The sequence below is a fragment of the Nannospalax galili genome, unplaced genomic scaffold (assembly GCF_000622305.1).
Source record: "Nannospalax galili isolate Female #2095 unplaced genomic scaffold, S.galili_v1.0 scaffold833, whole genome shotgun sequence".
In the NCBI taxonomy this organism is placed as follows: domain Eukaryota; kingdom Metazoa; phylum Chordata; class Mammalia; order Rodentia; family Spalacidae; genus Nannospalax; species Nannospalax galili.
Window position 1 is genome coordinate 298,962 of NW_008333374.1, and position 17,037 is coordinate 315,998.

A 17,037-nucleotide genomic window follows, 5' to 3' on the forward strand; every position below is an offset into this window, starting at 1 on the left:
CTTTGGACAGAAACAGGTCCCAGTCCTCCCGCTTCCCCTCAGCCCCTTTAGGCATCAGAGCTTCCGGAAGCCTGACCTGGATCCACTGATGCCCGAGGGGAAGGGAGGGGGCGAACCCCGAGTTAGAAGGAGGTGGAAGCAGCTGAAACTACCGAAGTCGACTCTTCATGGGCGTTCCCAGCAGGGCCAGAACTTTTTGTCTGGGGGACTCCGTTGAGTTTTTGAGTCACCCAACGCGGGGAATGCAGGAAGCCCGCAGCACCTCCCCCACCAGGGCGGGAATGGGAAGGAAGGCGTCACCCACACTCCTCAGCCAGCCGGGACCTGGCTCGGCTCGCCCCACCCCTCTGGGCGCACCTAGGCGGGTCCACCCGCGCGGGGAGCAGGGGTGGGTATCCAGAGCGAACAGGTGCGCAGCAGGGCCCGCCCCCTCCCAGCAGGTGGAGTCCACCCACCCCCCGGCGGCCCTCGGTACCCGCGCATCTCTGGGAGATCAGCTCTGGCCAGAGCAGGAGGTCGCTGCAGAAGTCGCGTCCGACGCGGGTCCCCTCCTGGCCATCCGGTCACTTGGTTTAGGCCCTGGGGGCAGGAGCGCACCTGAGTCAGCCCACTTCCGGGGAGGGAGGCGGACAAGCCCCTCCCCCGCTGCCCACCCCCAAGCCCTGCCCCGGGGCTCCCACCCTTGTGTACCTGGGCGGATCCATTCCCGGGAGCGCGCAGGGGTGTGGAGTGACCCGGAGAGTCACGGCGGACCCCGCAAGTTGTCCCCGGAAAGTCGAAAGCGTACGCTTCGTCCAAGTTCTCTCTGTTGTTTAAAACTCCTCGAGTGTGGGAAAATGGACTTGGATTAGGGACCAGGAGCGGAAGCGGGAAGGGGAGGAGTGCGCACCCCTCTCGGCCTTTGGTGCTCACCGCGCCCCCTACTCTCCGGGTACTAGGGAGGGGACACGCGGGCTCGGTCGCGCCCAGACGGCCGCGATGGCGCCGGCTGCCAGCGCCCGTGCCTGGGTCCCCGGCTCCCACCCGGTCACAGTGGTCCTCGTATGGCTCTTTCTTATCACTTGTTGTCCAGGTAAGGAGTGGGGAGGGGGGTGCCCGGGTGCTGTGGGACGCGGGGAGGGCACTACAGAAATGGTTGAATGGCTACGGTTCTCAGCGACCCTGGGGGAGCCCGAGCCAGGAGGAGGATGGCTCGTGCCAGGGCGCAGATCTGGCCTGTGTGGGGAGACCCCAGTGTGCCCGAATGAAAGGACTTACCCAAAGCGTCTGGCCCAATCCGCCCCTCCACCCTGGTTGGGAGATAACAGGAAGTGAAACTCCCGGGATCTTAAGTCCGAGGGCAACGCGAAGAAAGGGACCCTTTGTGGGGCAGGAGTGGGGACTCCCTGATCACCGGAGAGGCCGGGACTGTGGCATCTTGGGCGCACCCCGAGATCTCTACGTATTGCTAAGTGTTGGGGTAACGGGGAGAAGGCACTCCAGGGCTGGATCAGACGCTTCCTGAAGGAAGAGATCAAGAAACAGTGCCCGGGCTTGATGTGGGTGTGGGATCGGGGAATCCCCAATCCACCCACCTCCTGTAGCCACCGCAGTATCTGTACATAAGAGTTTGGAAGGGTGGACTTTTGAACCACAAACCATCTTCTGCTGGCCGGGGGTCCTTTTGCATCTGAGTGTGCATTCTGAAGAGGACTTTGTGTAGGGAGAGGTGGGAAAGAGGCTGATGGAGACTTGGGCTTGCCCTCTGGGAACTGCAAAAAGGGAGAGCCAGCCAGAGATGGACAGAACATTCTAGGAATCTGGCCCGTGTGGCCTCATTTATCACTTTTCAGCCCTATGGGTGTATAAAATGGGCATAATTATCGGATCTGCCTCACCACGTCTGTCGCTGGGATTAAGGAACAATGTGTACCCGAGGTGCTCTGAGAAAACAGTCAAGAGGTGTTGCTCACCCTGTGTGGTACCTCCCTGTGCTCAGATGTCCCTACTGATTGAGCTCTTGTCCTCAGCCCCTGCCAGTGCCGTCCAGGTGACCGTGTCTGACCCCTACCATGTAGTGATCCTGTTCCAGCCTGTGACCCTGCCCTGTACCTACCAGATGACCAACACACTCACAGCTCCCATCGTGATCTGGAAGTACAAGTCCTTCTGCCGTGACCGAATTGCTGATGCCTTCTCCCCTGCCAGTGTGGACAACCAGATCAATGCCCAGCTGGCAGCTGGCAACCCTGGCTACAACCCCTACGTGGAGTGCCAGGACAGTGTGCGCACTGTCAGGGTGGTGGCTACCAAGCAGGGCAATGCTGTAACCCTGGGAGACTACTACCAAGGCAGGAGGATCACTATCACAGGAAGTATGTGGGGTGAAGTGGCGGAGGAGGCTGTCCTGCATGGGTGGTAGGGTGTGAGAGCTCTTGAGTATTGTTGTCTGAATGGACCCATGAGGGGTGGGAACCTTTCATCCATTCACCCGTTCGTCCATCCTTCTATCCATCTATCAGTCCATCCATCTACCCATTCACCCATCCATCCTCCTATCCCTCTATCCATCCATCTTATCCACCCACTCACCCACCCATCCATCCATTTGCCTATCAATCCATCTATCTATCCATCCATCCTCCCATCTATCCATCCTCTTATCCATCTATCCATCCCCCTATCCATCCACCATTCATCTATTCATTCACCTATCCATCCATCCATCCTTCTACCCATCCCTTTATTCCACAATGGAGCACCCACTATATATACCAGATTTATTCTTGGCTCTGGAAAACTACCAAATCACTGATCCCATGAAGTTCACAGTGTTGTAAGGGACACAGACTCAATATACAGTATCAAATGGTTGTAGGTAAGGAAAACTAAGTGGAGAGAGTTAGGGATTCATTCTATAACAATACTGTAAATACCAGCAATTGGAATAAAACTTGAGCCAGGCATGGTGGCTCACACCTGTAATCCCAGCATTTGTGAGGCTGAGGAAGGAGGATTTTGAGGTCAAGGCCAGCCTGCGCCATGTGTAATGAGACCTTGCCTTAAAAGAAGTAAAAATTTAAAAGTAACAATTTCCAAAAGGCCTCCTATATGCCAGGCTCCAGTATGGGTTAACAAGCATTAACTCAAGTAAACCACACAGTGTGGGTTTACATGGATTAACTCAGGTAAACCACACAGGAATTGAATGAACCCATTCTACTGTCCTTTTTCAGAGGCTCTAAGAGACAAATGATTTGCTGAGTTACACAACTGAGTTAACAGCTGGGGTCCAGCTTGGTCACTTTAGACTTAGTTTCTAAGCTTGGGTCCTCTACCCAGGGGAGTGAGCAGCAGGCCCCAAGAGGTGAGGCGTCCAACCCAAGGACAAGTGATTTTAATGGAGAAGGCCTGTGACTTGCCTGGCACCTTGCACTCATTCTCCCATTGAGTGGACTCTAACACCACTGAGGTGCACAGGGATTAGGTAGCTTGTTTAGGGTCACAGATGGTAAAGACTCAAACTCAGCACAGCGGGGTTTCTAATCATAGTGCCACCTCCTGTTAACAAATGGCTGTCAGGATCAAGCATGGAGCAGTGGGAAAAGTCATTCATTCATTTTGTTCTCGGGTGGTCTTAGAAATGGAACCTAGGGCCTTGTACATGCTAGACAGGAAGGTGCTATACCACTGAGCCATGCCCCCAGCCCCTCACTGGTGGATTCAAGGTAAGAAGTCTACCACTGAGCCCAACTCCCCCCAGCTATTTACTTAGTGTTTTGTCAAAGGATCTACTGTGTCCCAGGTGCTGTTACAGACACTGAGCAGTGATCAGAATAGCCAGGGCCCTCCTGCTGCCCTGAAAATACATTCTAGAGGCGAGACTGATAATGAAAAGCAGACTTAAAAGATTAAAAGGACAAGAGCACTGCGCATGGTGGTTTATGCCTTTAATCCTAGGGCTTGGGACATGGAAGGAATTAAGATCATCCTTGGCTTTGTAGCAAGTTGAAGGCCAGCCTGGGCTATAGGAGACCCTATCTCAGAGAACCAAAAATTAAAAAGGTGGGAGATTTCAGATAGTTACTGAGTATAAAGAAAAGAACTTCTGGGGTTTTGTGTGGAGTGACTTGGGCTCCCAAAGGTCATGGATAGATCCTTTTGCTGCCTTAAGGATTGGATTTAATTCTTGGGTTTCAGGAAGGCTTTGCAAACTCCCAGAGACCAGGCTGTAAAGCACATCCTCCCCCTCTATCAGGGCATAGATGAAAGGCACAGTTCTAGGGACTGGGCCTGCCAGTCCTGTTTTAGACTTTGCCCTGAATCTCCATGGCAACTCAGCCCTAAGCTTTCAACTGTCCTTGAGATTGGGGAGAGATGGGGGGCGGTTCACACTAGGCCTGAATTCCCTGATTAGGACACCCCAAATATAGAGAATGCCCTTGAAGACTGGCTAGAACTGACTCTCCTTTGCTGGGCACAGAGTTTAGGAATGCCGGTGAGGATGTATCCTACAGGGAGCCTTATGGCCCAGAATCTTCAAAGGCTAGGTCTCTCCAGCTGGTTGTCCATGGGTCCCCTGTCCATTCAGGAACCTGAGTAGCATGAGAGCTTCCTTCCTCGTCAGCTTTGAGGATAGGAAGAGGGAGACTTTCAGTAGTGACCCTAAAGTCACTAACTATTTGGGTTTTTAAGAGTGAAAGTAAGTGCGACCTGTTGTCCCAGCTCCTCAGGAGGCTGAGACAGAAGGGTGGAAAGTCCAAGGCCTGCCTGGGCTATGTGGCGAGCTCAAGGCCAGCCTGGACCACTTAGTGGTACATACTTGTTAACATGGGCAAGGATCTAGATTAAGTCCCAGAACTGAAAAAAACAAATATCCATCGCCCAGGGTGGACCCTGCCTCCTTTCCATTCTTGCTTTGGGGGGATGTAGGGCATCACATGGGAGGCTCTGGTGTTACCACCTCAGGCTGCTTGGGTACCATGTGTCCCACATTCTGGGCAACACTGAACTGGACCCTGAGGACCTCTGAAATCACGGGGCTCCCCTCTGCCGTGTATAGACAAGAAATCGAGACATAACCATGAAGGAGCTCAGCCTCTGTTCCCATTGAGGACCATCCTCTTGGCCCCACACTCTATACAATAGAAACAGTGCCTACCCCCTGTGATCTCAGGGCTAGTGGGGACCAGGAACAGGGTGTGCCCTGCAGGAAGGAGGTGGGCCCAGGCTTCAGGATTGATCAAAAGAAGCCGGAAAGCCTTATTTTTCATAGGTTCTGAAAACATACAGGCCAAATACAACACATTATGACCCAGATCTGGGCCTGGAGACGCTGGTTGTAATGTCTGACCTATGTAATCATTCCCATGGCAGGAGGTCCTGTTCTTGAACACCGGCATTAGGGAGACATGATCAGAATCTCATTGACAACCCTGCCTTAGGCCCATGGGAGATGAAGAGCTGAAGGAGCATCACAGCTGAGTTGATGAGTTCCTGCTGGCCTGCCAGCCAGTCCCATCCACCCAAGGCCTCCTTCATGGTGGGTCCAAGAGCAGGAACCACAGGGGCCCCAAGTCATAGCGCCCATCACCCACTAACATACCCCAGGCATACAAGTGGAAAATCATGGGTCAAAAGAGTGCAGAAGAAAATCTGGAATATTTAGGCAGTCTAAGTTACCGAGTTTTTGAGGTTTCTGTGAAAGGGTGGATGCCCGCAAAGGGGTCTTGCACATAATACTAGCTTAGTTAACAGTGGCTAAATGCCTGGCCTTGGACAGGAGTTGGGTCTTCCGTGCTTGTTTTGAAGGTCACCCCCCTGCCGCCTCCATGCCTAGTACTTTTGGTCACCCCTGGGTCAGTTGCGCTACATTGTTTATCGCCAGCTGATAGCTGATTAATTTTTTTTTTTTTTTTTTTTTTTTTTTTTTTTTTTAGTCCAGGTTGGCTTTGAACTCCCTATGCCGTCAAAATGGCCATCTTCCTGCTCTACCTCCTCAGTGCTGGGATTATAGGCATGACACCATGCCTGGGTTTATGTGGTACTGTGGACGTAACTCAGGGCTTCATGCATGCTAAGCACAGAATCTAAGCTCTGTAAGGGCAAGCTTTCCACCATGAAGGATTTTTAAAGATAATTTAAATGGAGATAATATGCCCATTGAAAAACTAACGTATCTTTCTTTTATAAAAAGAAGGAAAAAAGACCCCTAAATTTTCCTAAACCAGAACCAATTTTTGAAATAAGATAATTGGCAGTGCTTTCTATTTCAAGCCTCCTTAACTTCTGACTCAGTAGAAGAACAAGATTCTCCCAAGCTGCTTATGTCTACTGTGAGATTACTTGTCACCTGGGAAATGGAGTTGAATGTTCCTGAATGGTCAAGAGGGAAAGGCTTGTCATGTCTTAGTGTTGTTAGAAGTTGGACTGCAGGAGCCCCTGGTAGGGTAGAGAACCCCAGGACCCCCCCCTCCCCCTGACCACACTGAGAACCACTGCTTTCTAGTATTGATGTGTTGGAAACTTCCTGGACCAGTGGGTGCAGTTATTTGTTGACTGTATTTTTTTATTGTTTTTGTGGGAGTTTTTGTTTTTTGAGACAAGGTCTCACAATGGAACTTCCTATGTAGACCAGGCCGGCCTCGAACTCACAGATAACCATCTGCCTTTGCCTCCCAAGTGCTGGGATTAAAGGTGTGCTGCACCACCACACTGGGCCATCTCCCAGGAGTTTTTGAGGTCATCTCCCCATATGTTCCAGGCTGACCTCAAACTCTATCCTCTTGCCTCAACCTCCCCAATGCTGAGATAATAGGCATGCGTACCAGACCCCCAGCACTGCTGGATAGTGAATGAATGAGGTCAGTTTTTATTTGAATGTAGCTGCAAAGAAGCCATTTGTTGCTTGTTGGGACAAGGAACAAAAGGTGTGGAGAAACGGGTGGCCAGGCCCTGCTCTGGCCAGCAGTGACAGAAGCTGACTGCATTGTCACGGGGCAGAAGTGGGCGCTGGCACCTGAGCAGGGTGACAGACTTGAGCAGTCAGTTAGGGAAGCTATCTATGCAAGTTGGGGTGGCCCTGGGAGCCCTCCTCTCCTGTAGGCTGAGGCTTGAGTGCAAAGAAGGAACCAGACTGGAGCAGTCTGATAGGATGGTGTGGAGAATGAGGGCAGAGGCCTGTGGGAGCCAGTGTGCTGAGAACAGACATGGGTGGAGCCCACTTGAGTGAAGGTGATGGTGACATTGGCATAGCCAGTGACTAGAGAATATGCCAAGTGCCTTGGAGGCCTGGGATGGCCTGTGGGGTGTTGTGGAGAACACTGTGAGATACTGGGGGGCGGGTGGTTCTGGTTTCAAGCCCTCCCCTAGTGGTTGGTGTCCCAGTGGATTAGGGACCCATAGTTCTTACTCCAGCTGTGGTTGACAGGCTGTCATGCGGACCCTGGCTTCATGACAGTAGCCTTGAACCCCTCGGGTTCTGCTGGCTAGGATAGATGCTCAGCTTTAAGGTAGAGTCACCAAGCAGGGGCTGCCCTGTCCTACCTTTGTAGATGGCTGAAGGGATGTAACTAATTAGGGCCTTAGGAGTAGAGAGGAAACCGGATGTGCTAAAAGACTTTCATTAGTAGTGCAATTAACAGGCCCCTTGCCTGGGGCTCCTTTCTGACCAGAGCGTCCCCAAGCCCTGGGACTGACCTGGAATGTGGGGACAAAGAGGAGGGGGTGGGCCTGGAACTAGGAGAGTCACTGTCTCTCCTACGCCCAGTCACACACACTCCTCCTGCTGCCTCAGCATCTCCTATCTGGGATCTGGCCTAGTTAGCCCTGCTTCCTAGGCTCTGCCTGCACCCATCCCCCAGGTCTGATGAGAGAGACCAGACTTTGGCTTTGTAAGTTGGTAGGGAGAATGCCTTTAGTTTGGAAGTGTAGGCCCTGTAGTCAGACTGTCCCCACCTTTGGCCGGATTAGGTCATCTTTCCACACCAGATGTCTTACCTCTAAAACCACAGAAATAATGATGTCCATCTCCTAGATTCTACCCTGCCCCCACTCTCCACCCCCTCCGGGGCTTGGGATCCAACTCAGGACCTCTTCAGGCTAGCCAAGCATTCTACCTCTCAGGCATACCCCTAGCCTAGCCCTTGCTTGTTTATTTATTTAGATGTAGGGTCTTTGTAGCCCAAACTGGGTTTCAAGCCCTGCTGTCTCAGGGCTTGTACCAGGATTACAGGCCTGTGTCAGTGTGCCTGGTGCCTAGGGTTCTTGAAACAAACTGTGTTCAGAGCAGTGCATAAAAGTGTGTGTTCTTTGAAGAATGATTTGATTTTAGCTAGGCAGGATGACACTACCTGTCATCCTAGCACTTGAGGGGCTGAAGTAGGAGAAGGCCAGCCTGGGCTACATAGCAAGATACTATCTCAAACAAACAAAACAAAAAACTCCCTAATTTAATTTTTACTTGACTGCTTTTCAGCCCAGTTCCCTTGGTCCTTTCTTGGGGTGTAAGGGGGTCTCAGGCCCTGCCAGTTTTAGGCACCCCCTCCCCTGGAGTGTCCTCACACTGTCTCCTTCTCACTCAGATGCTGACCTGACCTTCGAGCAGACAGCCTGGGGGGACAGCGGAGTGTATTACTGCTCGGTGGTCTCAGCCCAGGACCTTGATGGGAACAACGAAGCTTATGCTGAGCTAATCGTCCTGGGTGAGTGGGGCTGGGCCTGAGAGCCCAGGAGAGGGGAAGGGGGAATGGATCCTCCTGTCTACTCTCGTGTGTCCTCCATCGGTCCTCCAGCTCACGTGCTGAGCTCTGTCGCCTGCTTTCCTCTCCCCCTTTCTGTACTTGCCAGTCACTTGGGCTTCTCTACGCCCCACACCCCAGGCAGAACCCCTCCCATGGCATTTCAAATCAGCCAGTAATTGTAGAGAGACCGACCTCTAGCCTCTGTTTTTTAAAAACACAGACATGGTCAGGTGTGGTGGCATACACCTTTAATCTCAGCACTCTGGAGACAGAGGCAGGTGGATCTCTATGAGATCGAGGCCAGTCTGGTCTACATAGCAGACTCTAGGCCAGCTGGGGTTATACAGGGCAGTGATCATGGCAGTGAGAACCTCTCTGTATCCACAGGGAATGTTCCAGGCTCCTTAGGGAAAATGGCAGTGTTTACCCAGAACTTAATATCCTTCTCGTTTTAGACTATTTGATACAATCAAAGTGTGTTACAGTGCACACTGTTTCACTGTTGATCAGGCAAGGAAAACAAGTCTGTACATGCGGGCAGTGTGGATGCATTTTCTGAGAGTGTGGTAGCCAGGAGCTGGAGTCTTTGCACTTGGGAGGTCAAGTTAATACAATGGAGAATTCTAGGCCACTGAGCTACACAGTGAATTTCAGGTCAACCTGAAATATACAATTGAGTTTCAGACCAACTTGAGCTACATAATGAGACTGTCTCCAAAAAAAAAAAAAAAAAAAAAGCAACAACAAGAAAACCAAGCGGGGTGCAGTGATGCACCCCTTTAATATCAGGAGGCAGAGGCAGGCGGATTTCAAAGGCCAACTTGGCCAACATAGCAAACTCCAGGCCAAAAACCACCTCAAAACATATTTTTTGTTTTTGAGTATTTTCTGTGTACACTGGATCTGGAAGGCTAGTGGTGTAATTGAGGCTGAACCCACCTTCTGTCACATCTCCAGGGCCACAGTGCACCAGAGTCCCTTGTTAAAACACAAAGTTTGTCCTTTGTCTCTTTTGGATGGTACTGTGTGTGGCAAAGTTTGAGTGTGTCTAAAACAAGGCCAATGGGCCAGCCATGAGCTAGGAGGACCGCGAGGGCTGGATGTCAGAGAAGCCGGGGCTGTACATAGCAGTCCTCATCTGTGATCAAGTGCATGGTGGAAACAGGGTCCAGTGTGCTTGAGCCACTCACAGGTGGAACCTGCCCACCAGTGACTCAGGGACCTCTGGTGACAGGCACCATCAGCAGCCCTCAGCATTTTTTAGGTTCTCAGAAGTTTTGTTCCAGTTTTTGTGGGGCCTACCCAGTTTCTTACTGTATTAGAAATTGAATTGGGAACTTTTTTTTTTTGAAACAGGCTCATGTGTAGCCCAGATTGACCTTGAACTAGCAATCCTCCTACATCCACTGCCCTCTTAAGTGGTAGGATTACAGGCATCCACTACCACAGCTGGCTGAGTGGGGACTTTTTGAAATCTCAGGATAACCAAGGGCAAGCCTTCAGCTACCAAGGTGGCGCTGTTGTGTCCCGAAGCCTATGGAGACTTCAGCTGTGTCCTCAGGAGAGGAGAGCGGAAAAAGTCCAGTGTCATTATGCAGAGTTTTGGCCTCTGACCACATTTTGCTTTTGGTTGTTTTATTTACCTATTTATTTTGAAGCAAGATTTCATGTAGCCTCCAACTCGCTATGTAGTTAAGACTGGCTTGAACTCCTGATGTTCCTGCCTCAGCCTCCTGAGCTGCTGGGATCACACGCGTGTACCATGTGCCTCTGCAGTGTGCACACGCTCTGGAGAGAGGTGTGTTGGTGTAGAACCATAGTTGTGTGCCTGTGTGTATGAGAGAGCGTGTGTAGATTCATGATACCATGTTTGTGGGGCACAGAGTTCCCATGGCACCAGAGAGTTGCACAGACTAGGTTGGGAAACACACATGTGTGACTCAGTCCATGAGCCTTCCTGGGGACCAGTCCAGGACCACATAATGATTTTAATTTGCTTTCATATTGTGAGCTGGGGTGTAGCTATGTGATAAAGCACAAACTTAGCATTTATGTGGTCCTGGGTTCAAGCCCCAGCATTTCACTCTCTCTCTCACACACACACTGTATTTTATTATTGTGTTGATATAAAGGTAATTCATTATTATATACTTGGTATTATACTTTTTCTTCATATTTTATTTTGGTATTTAAATTTTAGTTTTAATATAATATTCTTTGAAAATTTCAGACATATATAATGTGTTTTGGTCAGATCCACTCCCATTCCCCACATCCAACTCTTGCCCCAGACTCCTCCAATACTTAACATCTCCCATCTTAATGTCCTATTTTTTACCACTCACTGGAGCCATTTAGTGCTTCCTGTATGTGCATGGGCGTGGGGCCATCCTGTAGAAGAAACCACATTCCCAAAGAAAAGTGACTCTTCAATAGCCATCAGCTGCCATTAGCATCTCAGTGAGGGGTTGGACCTTTTCTTTGTATTTTAAAACATTTTGAACCAGGTGTGGTAGCTTTTTCCTGTAGCCCCAGCACTCTGGAGGCTGAGGCAGGATTGCTTCAAGTTCAAGGCCAGCCTGGGCTACATTATAAGCCCCTATCTCAAACAAGTATTCTGAGGGGCTCTAGAGTATGACACTCACTCAGCCCATCATCTGGATTGGAATTCCATATAATGACAGGACCTGTGTAGGTGGGAGAGATGAAGTGCCTGTGCTGCGAGGTATCTTTTAGGACCCGGCATGCATGCTGGAGCCCTCCAGGCCCAGAGAGAACAGGTGGTTGATGTGAAAGGTGCCTTGCACGGTGGAAGGCATGTCCCTCATGCCAGGACTGTCCTAGGGCACTAGAGGCTGTCTCCTCAATGCAGGGCGTGCCTTCCGCTAACCAGCTAGAGCTGGCCGTTTTTGCAGGTGGGGGCCGGGGCTGGCCCCTCGCCAACAGCCCCTCGCCAACATAATCTCGTCTCTCTTTTGTCCCTCCAGGCAAGACCTCAATGAATGAGCACTTCCCTGATTTGGGGGCGGGGCCCTTGGAAGGTATGGGGGGTGGAGTCCCCGGTGGGGCTTCTCTTGGTGGGGGGGCTGTGGTATACTGCTTCTGTTTCTAGTATCCCCCATTCCCTAATCATGCTCACTGAACCTCCACTAACCCTGCCCCATTCTGTAGTATTTAGTGACCTGGGTATGGGCTTGGGGTGGCCTGGGCTGGCTGAGGAGGTAGGAGGTTCCTGGGGTGTAGGCAAGGGACTCGAGTGACTGGTACCCGCTGTGTCCTTTGGGGGTTTGGGTCTGGGCTGTGGTTCTGCTCCGTTCTGAAGGCCCCTCTGTGTGTTGCTCCCGCCAGGCTGCCTTGCTCTCTGCCTTGTCTGTTTGAACCCCGGTTGCGGTCTTTCATGGGGCATGGGGGGAGGCCGGGTGAGTGTCCTGTTGCCCAATCTGGGGCACAGAGAATCAAGAGCTGCAGGTTCTCTGAGCTTTGTAGATAGCCCCCTGCTCCAGAGCTGACTGTGGAGCCGGGGTCTCCTGCCCACCTACCTCCCCTAGGCCTCCCAGCTCAGGGCCCGTTCTTTCTCTACAGACTGGCTCTTTGTGGTCGTGGTCTGCCTGGCCGGCCTCCTTGTCTTCCTCTTCCTGGCCATCTGCTGGTGCCAGTGCTGCCCCCATACCTGCTGCTGCTATGTCAGGTGCCCCTGCTGCCCGGAAAAGTGCTGCTGTCCTGAGGCCCGTAAGTGCCCCTAACCTGCCATCCCCACTCAGCCTCTGTGCTGGGCACATGTGCCTGCCCTCCAGGCCAGCATGAGGCTCTGTCTCAAACAAACAAATCTAAACAAAACAAAAACCTCAAGGGAATGGTAAGAAATGAAACAAGGTTTATAGTACCGAAACATTCTAGCAAATTTTAAGGAGCATACACTCAAACTGCACGTTTTGTATGGAGCCTGTCACATCACAGTGGGCACCTGTGGAGGGGTAGGACTAGAAATGGGATCAGAGATGATGGAGACAGAGGGAAAGAAAACGAGAGTGCTCTCCTCCCCCCATGCCTCCTTTGGGGACCAAACTGTTGGCCCTCTTTAGCTTTCCCCAGGAGTCAGTCTGGATAGCCCCAAACCTTGGTGCACAGCCCACAGAAAAGAACCAGCAGTTACCAGATTGGGCAGGTGTGGTGTTAAGGCTGGCTAGGTGTCTGACACACCCAGAGGTCTAATGATGGCCCATTCCTCCCCAACTTGTTTCCTCCCCCTGGAAAATAGGGTTCACTGTAGCTATCACAGTACAGAGGGAATGTAGAGGTTTGAGTGTGGGGGCTCATGTGGCATGGCACTTAGTGGATCTGGATAAGGTGTTCCGTGTTGCTGTTCAGCATTGCTGTCAGCAGCATGTGTGACGTCAGGCTGGGGCACAGGTTAGGGAGCCTTGCTGTGCACACTGGCCTCTGAGGAGCCATGTTCCCTTCTCTGTAGGCTTTCAACCTCATGTGTTCTGAGGTTAAGGGACCTCTGCAAGAGCCCCCAGGACCAGGCTATCATTCTACCCTTGCCTGCTACTGGCTACTGTTGAATCATTTTGTTTGTAAATATGCTCTGTGTAGCCCAGGCTAGCCTTGAACTTTATCCTCTGGCCTCTCATGTACTGGAATGATAGGCATACGCCACCACACCCAGTTTTACTGTAGCCACTAGTGGTGGCCAACCTGTTTCCTCACTTGAGAAAGTCCTCTCTCGACTCCCACTGCTAATTAGAGCCTGGCCAGTCACCTGAACTAATGAAGGGGTTCCTCATGGACAGAGCTGAGCACTTAAATCTTCTGCTTCCAAATCGAGGTGCCTCTGATCTTACAGGGTCCCAAGGGGGAAATGACTTACTCAGGGGCCCTGACTTTTTCATTGAACTGCTATATTTCCAGTCCTTATTTTAATTTTGAGACAGAATCTAAGTTACTTAGGCGGGCCTTAAAACTCTGTAGACTGAGCTGGCCGTGGTGGCACATGCCTTTAATCCCATCACTTGGAAGGCAGAGGCAGGTGGATCTGTAGGAGTTCAAGGTCAGCCTGGTCTATGTAGTGAGTTCCAGCCAGCTGGGGCTACAGGGAGACCCTGTCTCAAAAAAGACCAAATTAAAAAAAACCAAAAACCAAAACTCTGTAGGCTGGCTAGGCCTAGAATGTGTGATCCTCCTGCTGCTTCAGCTCCTTCCTATGTAGCTGGGATTGTAGGCCTGCACCACTAAGTCTGGCTGGATCCAGTGATTTTTGAGGCAGGAATAGCCACCAGGACCCAGGATCCACCCTGGAGAAGGAAGAATTTTTCCCTTGAGCTGTCTAGCCTACACTGCTGGGTGGGTAGGAGTGGGTGTGGCCAGGAGTTGGAACCCTAGTAGAGATACTCTGTTGCATTGCCCTGCAGGAAGTTAACACCTGAGTGTGTGTGGCAGCCTGACTCCCATTTGCTGTGTCTAGGAGGTGACTTGGTGGGATGGACTTAGCAAGCACAGTGGAGTGGCCACGGGATCTCCTATGTGGTTCAGTTTTCTACAGCAGAGGCTGGACTGCTGAAGGAGAAACAGTGGTGGGCCCAGAACATGGGCTGTATTTATCTAAAGGGGGTGACTTGCCTACTACTGTCAGTAGGAACGGGTCTGTCCTCCCAGCTACTCTGGTGGCTGAAGCAAGAGGATCACAAGTTCAAGGCCTGCCTTGGCTATAGAGTGAATTCAGGATGTTCCTGGACAACTTACTAACACTTTGTTTTAAGATAACATTTAGTTAAAAAGCACCTGGGGATGTGCCTCAGTGGTAAAACACTTACCTAGCATGTGTGATCCTCTGGGTTTCATCCATCCCTACATACGCACTACCGCTCAGGAGTTCCCCATGAAACCTTTTCATTGTCAGCTGTTGGCAAACCACCATAATGTGTACAAACAAAATATACTGTCAGGTTGGGACCCTGAGCTGCCAGTGCTCACCCCTATTCTCAAAGCTCCACGAGGAATTAGACAGGAAGTAGGGAATCAGTGAAGGCTGTGTCCCCTAGCCTAGGGTACTACAGAAATGGAGGGGCAGGCCCCTGCACCCCAGGACCCTATTACAGTATAGAACAGCATGATTCAATGTCACCGTCTCCTGCCAATTTGCCCTCCCAGTTTACGCAGCGGGCAAAGCAGCCACCGCAGGAGTTCCCAGCATCTATGCGCCCAGCATCTATACCCACCTCTCTCCTGCCAAGACTCCGCCCCCACCACCAGCCATGATTCCCATGGGCCCTACCTACAATGGCTACCCTGGAGACTTCGACAGGAATAGCTCAGGTGAGGCCAAGGGGTAGGCTAGGGGTGGAAGAGTGAATGGGAGACTGGGCAGTCACTGACAACCGGTCTTCCATAGTGGGTGGCCACAGCTCCCAGGTACCCCTGCTTCGTGATGTGGATGGCAGTGTGGCCTCAGGTAAGAACCTGTTTTGTTTTTTGAGGGTTGGAGGGAGGGGGATGGGTATGCATCCAGCCTCCTAAACCCATCACCTTGTTTGTTCCTGTCCCAGAAGTCCGAAGTGGCTACAGGATCCAGGCTAGCCAGCAGGACGACTCCATGAGAGTCCTATACTACATGGAGAAGGAGCTGGCTAACTTTGATCCCTCCCGACCTGGCCCTGGCCCTCCCAATGGCCGTGTGGAACGAGGTGAGCTTCAGACCTGGGGTCTGAGGGGGTAGGAAACATGCCCCAAGGATGCTTTTGCCAGTCTTGCACTTAGACCCTCCTTCCCTACTGTGCCCCGAGGAGAGGATGTGAGCCCTTGGATGACAAGGCTGGACCCATTCTAGCTATCCCCCTTCCCTACAGCCATGAGTGAAGTCACCTCCCTCCACGAAGACGACTGGCGATCTCGGCCTTCCAGGGGTCCTGCCCTCACCCCCATCCGGGATGAGGAGTGGGATCGCCACTCCCCCCGGAGTCCTAGGAGGTGGGAGCAGGAGCCTCCCCAAGAGCGGCCAAGGGGTGGCTGGGGGTACGGGCGACCCCGGGCCCGCTCCGTGGATGCTCTAGATGACATCACCCGGCCTGGCTCTACAGAATCAGGAAGGTCTTCTCCCCCAAGTAGTGGGAGGAGAGGACGGGCCTATGCACCCCCCAGGAGCCGTAGCCGCGATGACCTCTATGACCCAGACGACCCTCGGGACAAGCCACACTCCCGAGATCCCCACTATGACGACTTCAGGTCTAGGAACCAATCTGCGGATCCTAGATCCCAGTACCAGCGATCCAGGGATCCGCGGGATGGTGGCTCCAGGTCCCGGGATCCCCAGTATGATGGACGGCTAGTTGAAGAAGCCTTGAAGAAGAAGGGGTCAGGGGAGAGGAGGAGACCCAGGGAGGAAGAGGAAGAGGAGGCCTACTACCCCCCAGCTCCTCCGCCTTACTCAGAGACTGACTCGCAGGCTTCCCGGGAGCGGAGGATGAAGAAGGTGAACCCCGGCTCTCCCCGACTTCACACCCTCCGGTGCGGCCCCTCTCCTCCAGCCCACCCCAGTTCACACCCTTCTTTTTCTTTCTTTGCAGAATTTGGCTCTGAGTCGGGAAAGTTTAGTCGTCTAACCCCACGTTTTGTATGTAGCTTTTTTATTTTTTTTTTAAGCTGGAATACTGATGAAGCTCCCCACCAAGCTTAATAAAATCTCTGATCACAAGTTCCAAGTCTAAGCTCTGTTTTGCTGTGCGAAGCGAGACACCCAGGGAGGAAGTCTGCCTGAGCCTGGAGTACGTGCCTCTCACCGCCTCCGCCCGGTCACTGCGTGCGCGCCGGACCGCGGCCCCGCCCCGACGTGCGCATGCGCCGCGCGGCTCCAGGAGCTCCGCCCCCGCCCAGGACCTACTTTACTGTCTCCAATCCCTAAGGCCCCGGCGACCTCAGCCCCACGTCCGGGTTTCGGGGCGTTCCAGCCGGGCCAGCGTTCCAGCGCTGAGACCCGGGGCGGCGCGCGCGCGTTCCCGCCCAGCAGCCCTCCGAGATAGCGCGCGCGCTCCCCGGGGCTGCCCTCCCCCTTCCCCGCGCGCGTCCACCCCGGGACCGCGCCGCCACCGCCGCGCGCGCGCAGCTCCAGTAAAGGAGGAAAAAAAAAAAAAAAAAAAAAAAAAAAAACCTTTTTGTAAATCAGTGAATACATGAATGTTCCATAAGAACACAGCTTCTCAACTACAAGCCCTTTGGACCAGAGAGACCTGACATCACTTATCCTCATGCTGGCAGTGAAAAGGATTTGCTTATGGGACAGGAGGAACAGTTTTCAGTGGAGAGACATATGCTCAGCTATTCT

The 17,037-nt window shown here is 52.3% G+C and overlaps 1 protein-coding gene across 2 annotated transcripts; it reads left to right on the forward strand.

Moving 5' to 3' along the window:
* The first annotated feature begins 695 nt into the window (after positions 1–695).
* Lsr (lipolysis stimulated lipoprotein receptor) lies at positions 696–16,412 on the forward strand. Of its 2 annotated transcripts, XM_008828006.3 has the most exons (10): positions 696–1,072; positions 2,010–2,354; positions 8,562–8,681; positions 11,708–11,761; positions 12,303–12,449; positions 14,871–15,035; positions 15,112–15,171; positions 15,266–15,403; positions 15,566–16,188; positions 16,283–16,412. In XM_008828006.3, the coding sequence occupies exons 1-10, from the start codon at positions 979–981 to the stop codon at positions 16,316–16,318; spliced, it is 1,782 nt and encodes a 593-aa protein (XP_008826228.1). In that variant the 5' UTR covers positions 696–978; the 3' UTR covers positions 16,319–16,412. The 2 variants fall into 2 exon arrangements, with proteins under 2 accessions (XP_008826228.1, XP_008826229.1); XM_008828007.3 differs by lacking the exon at positions 11,708–11,761 and having other exon boundaries at positions 697–1,072.
* The last annotated feature ends 625 nt before the right edge of the window (positions 16,413–17,037 follow it).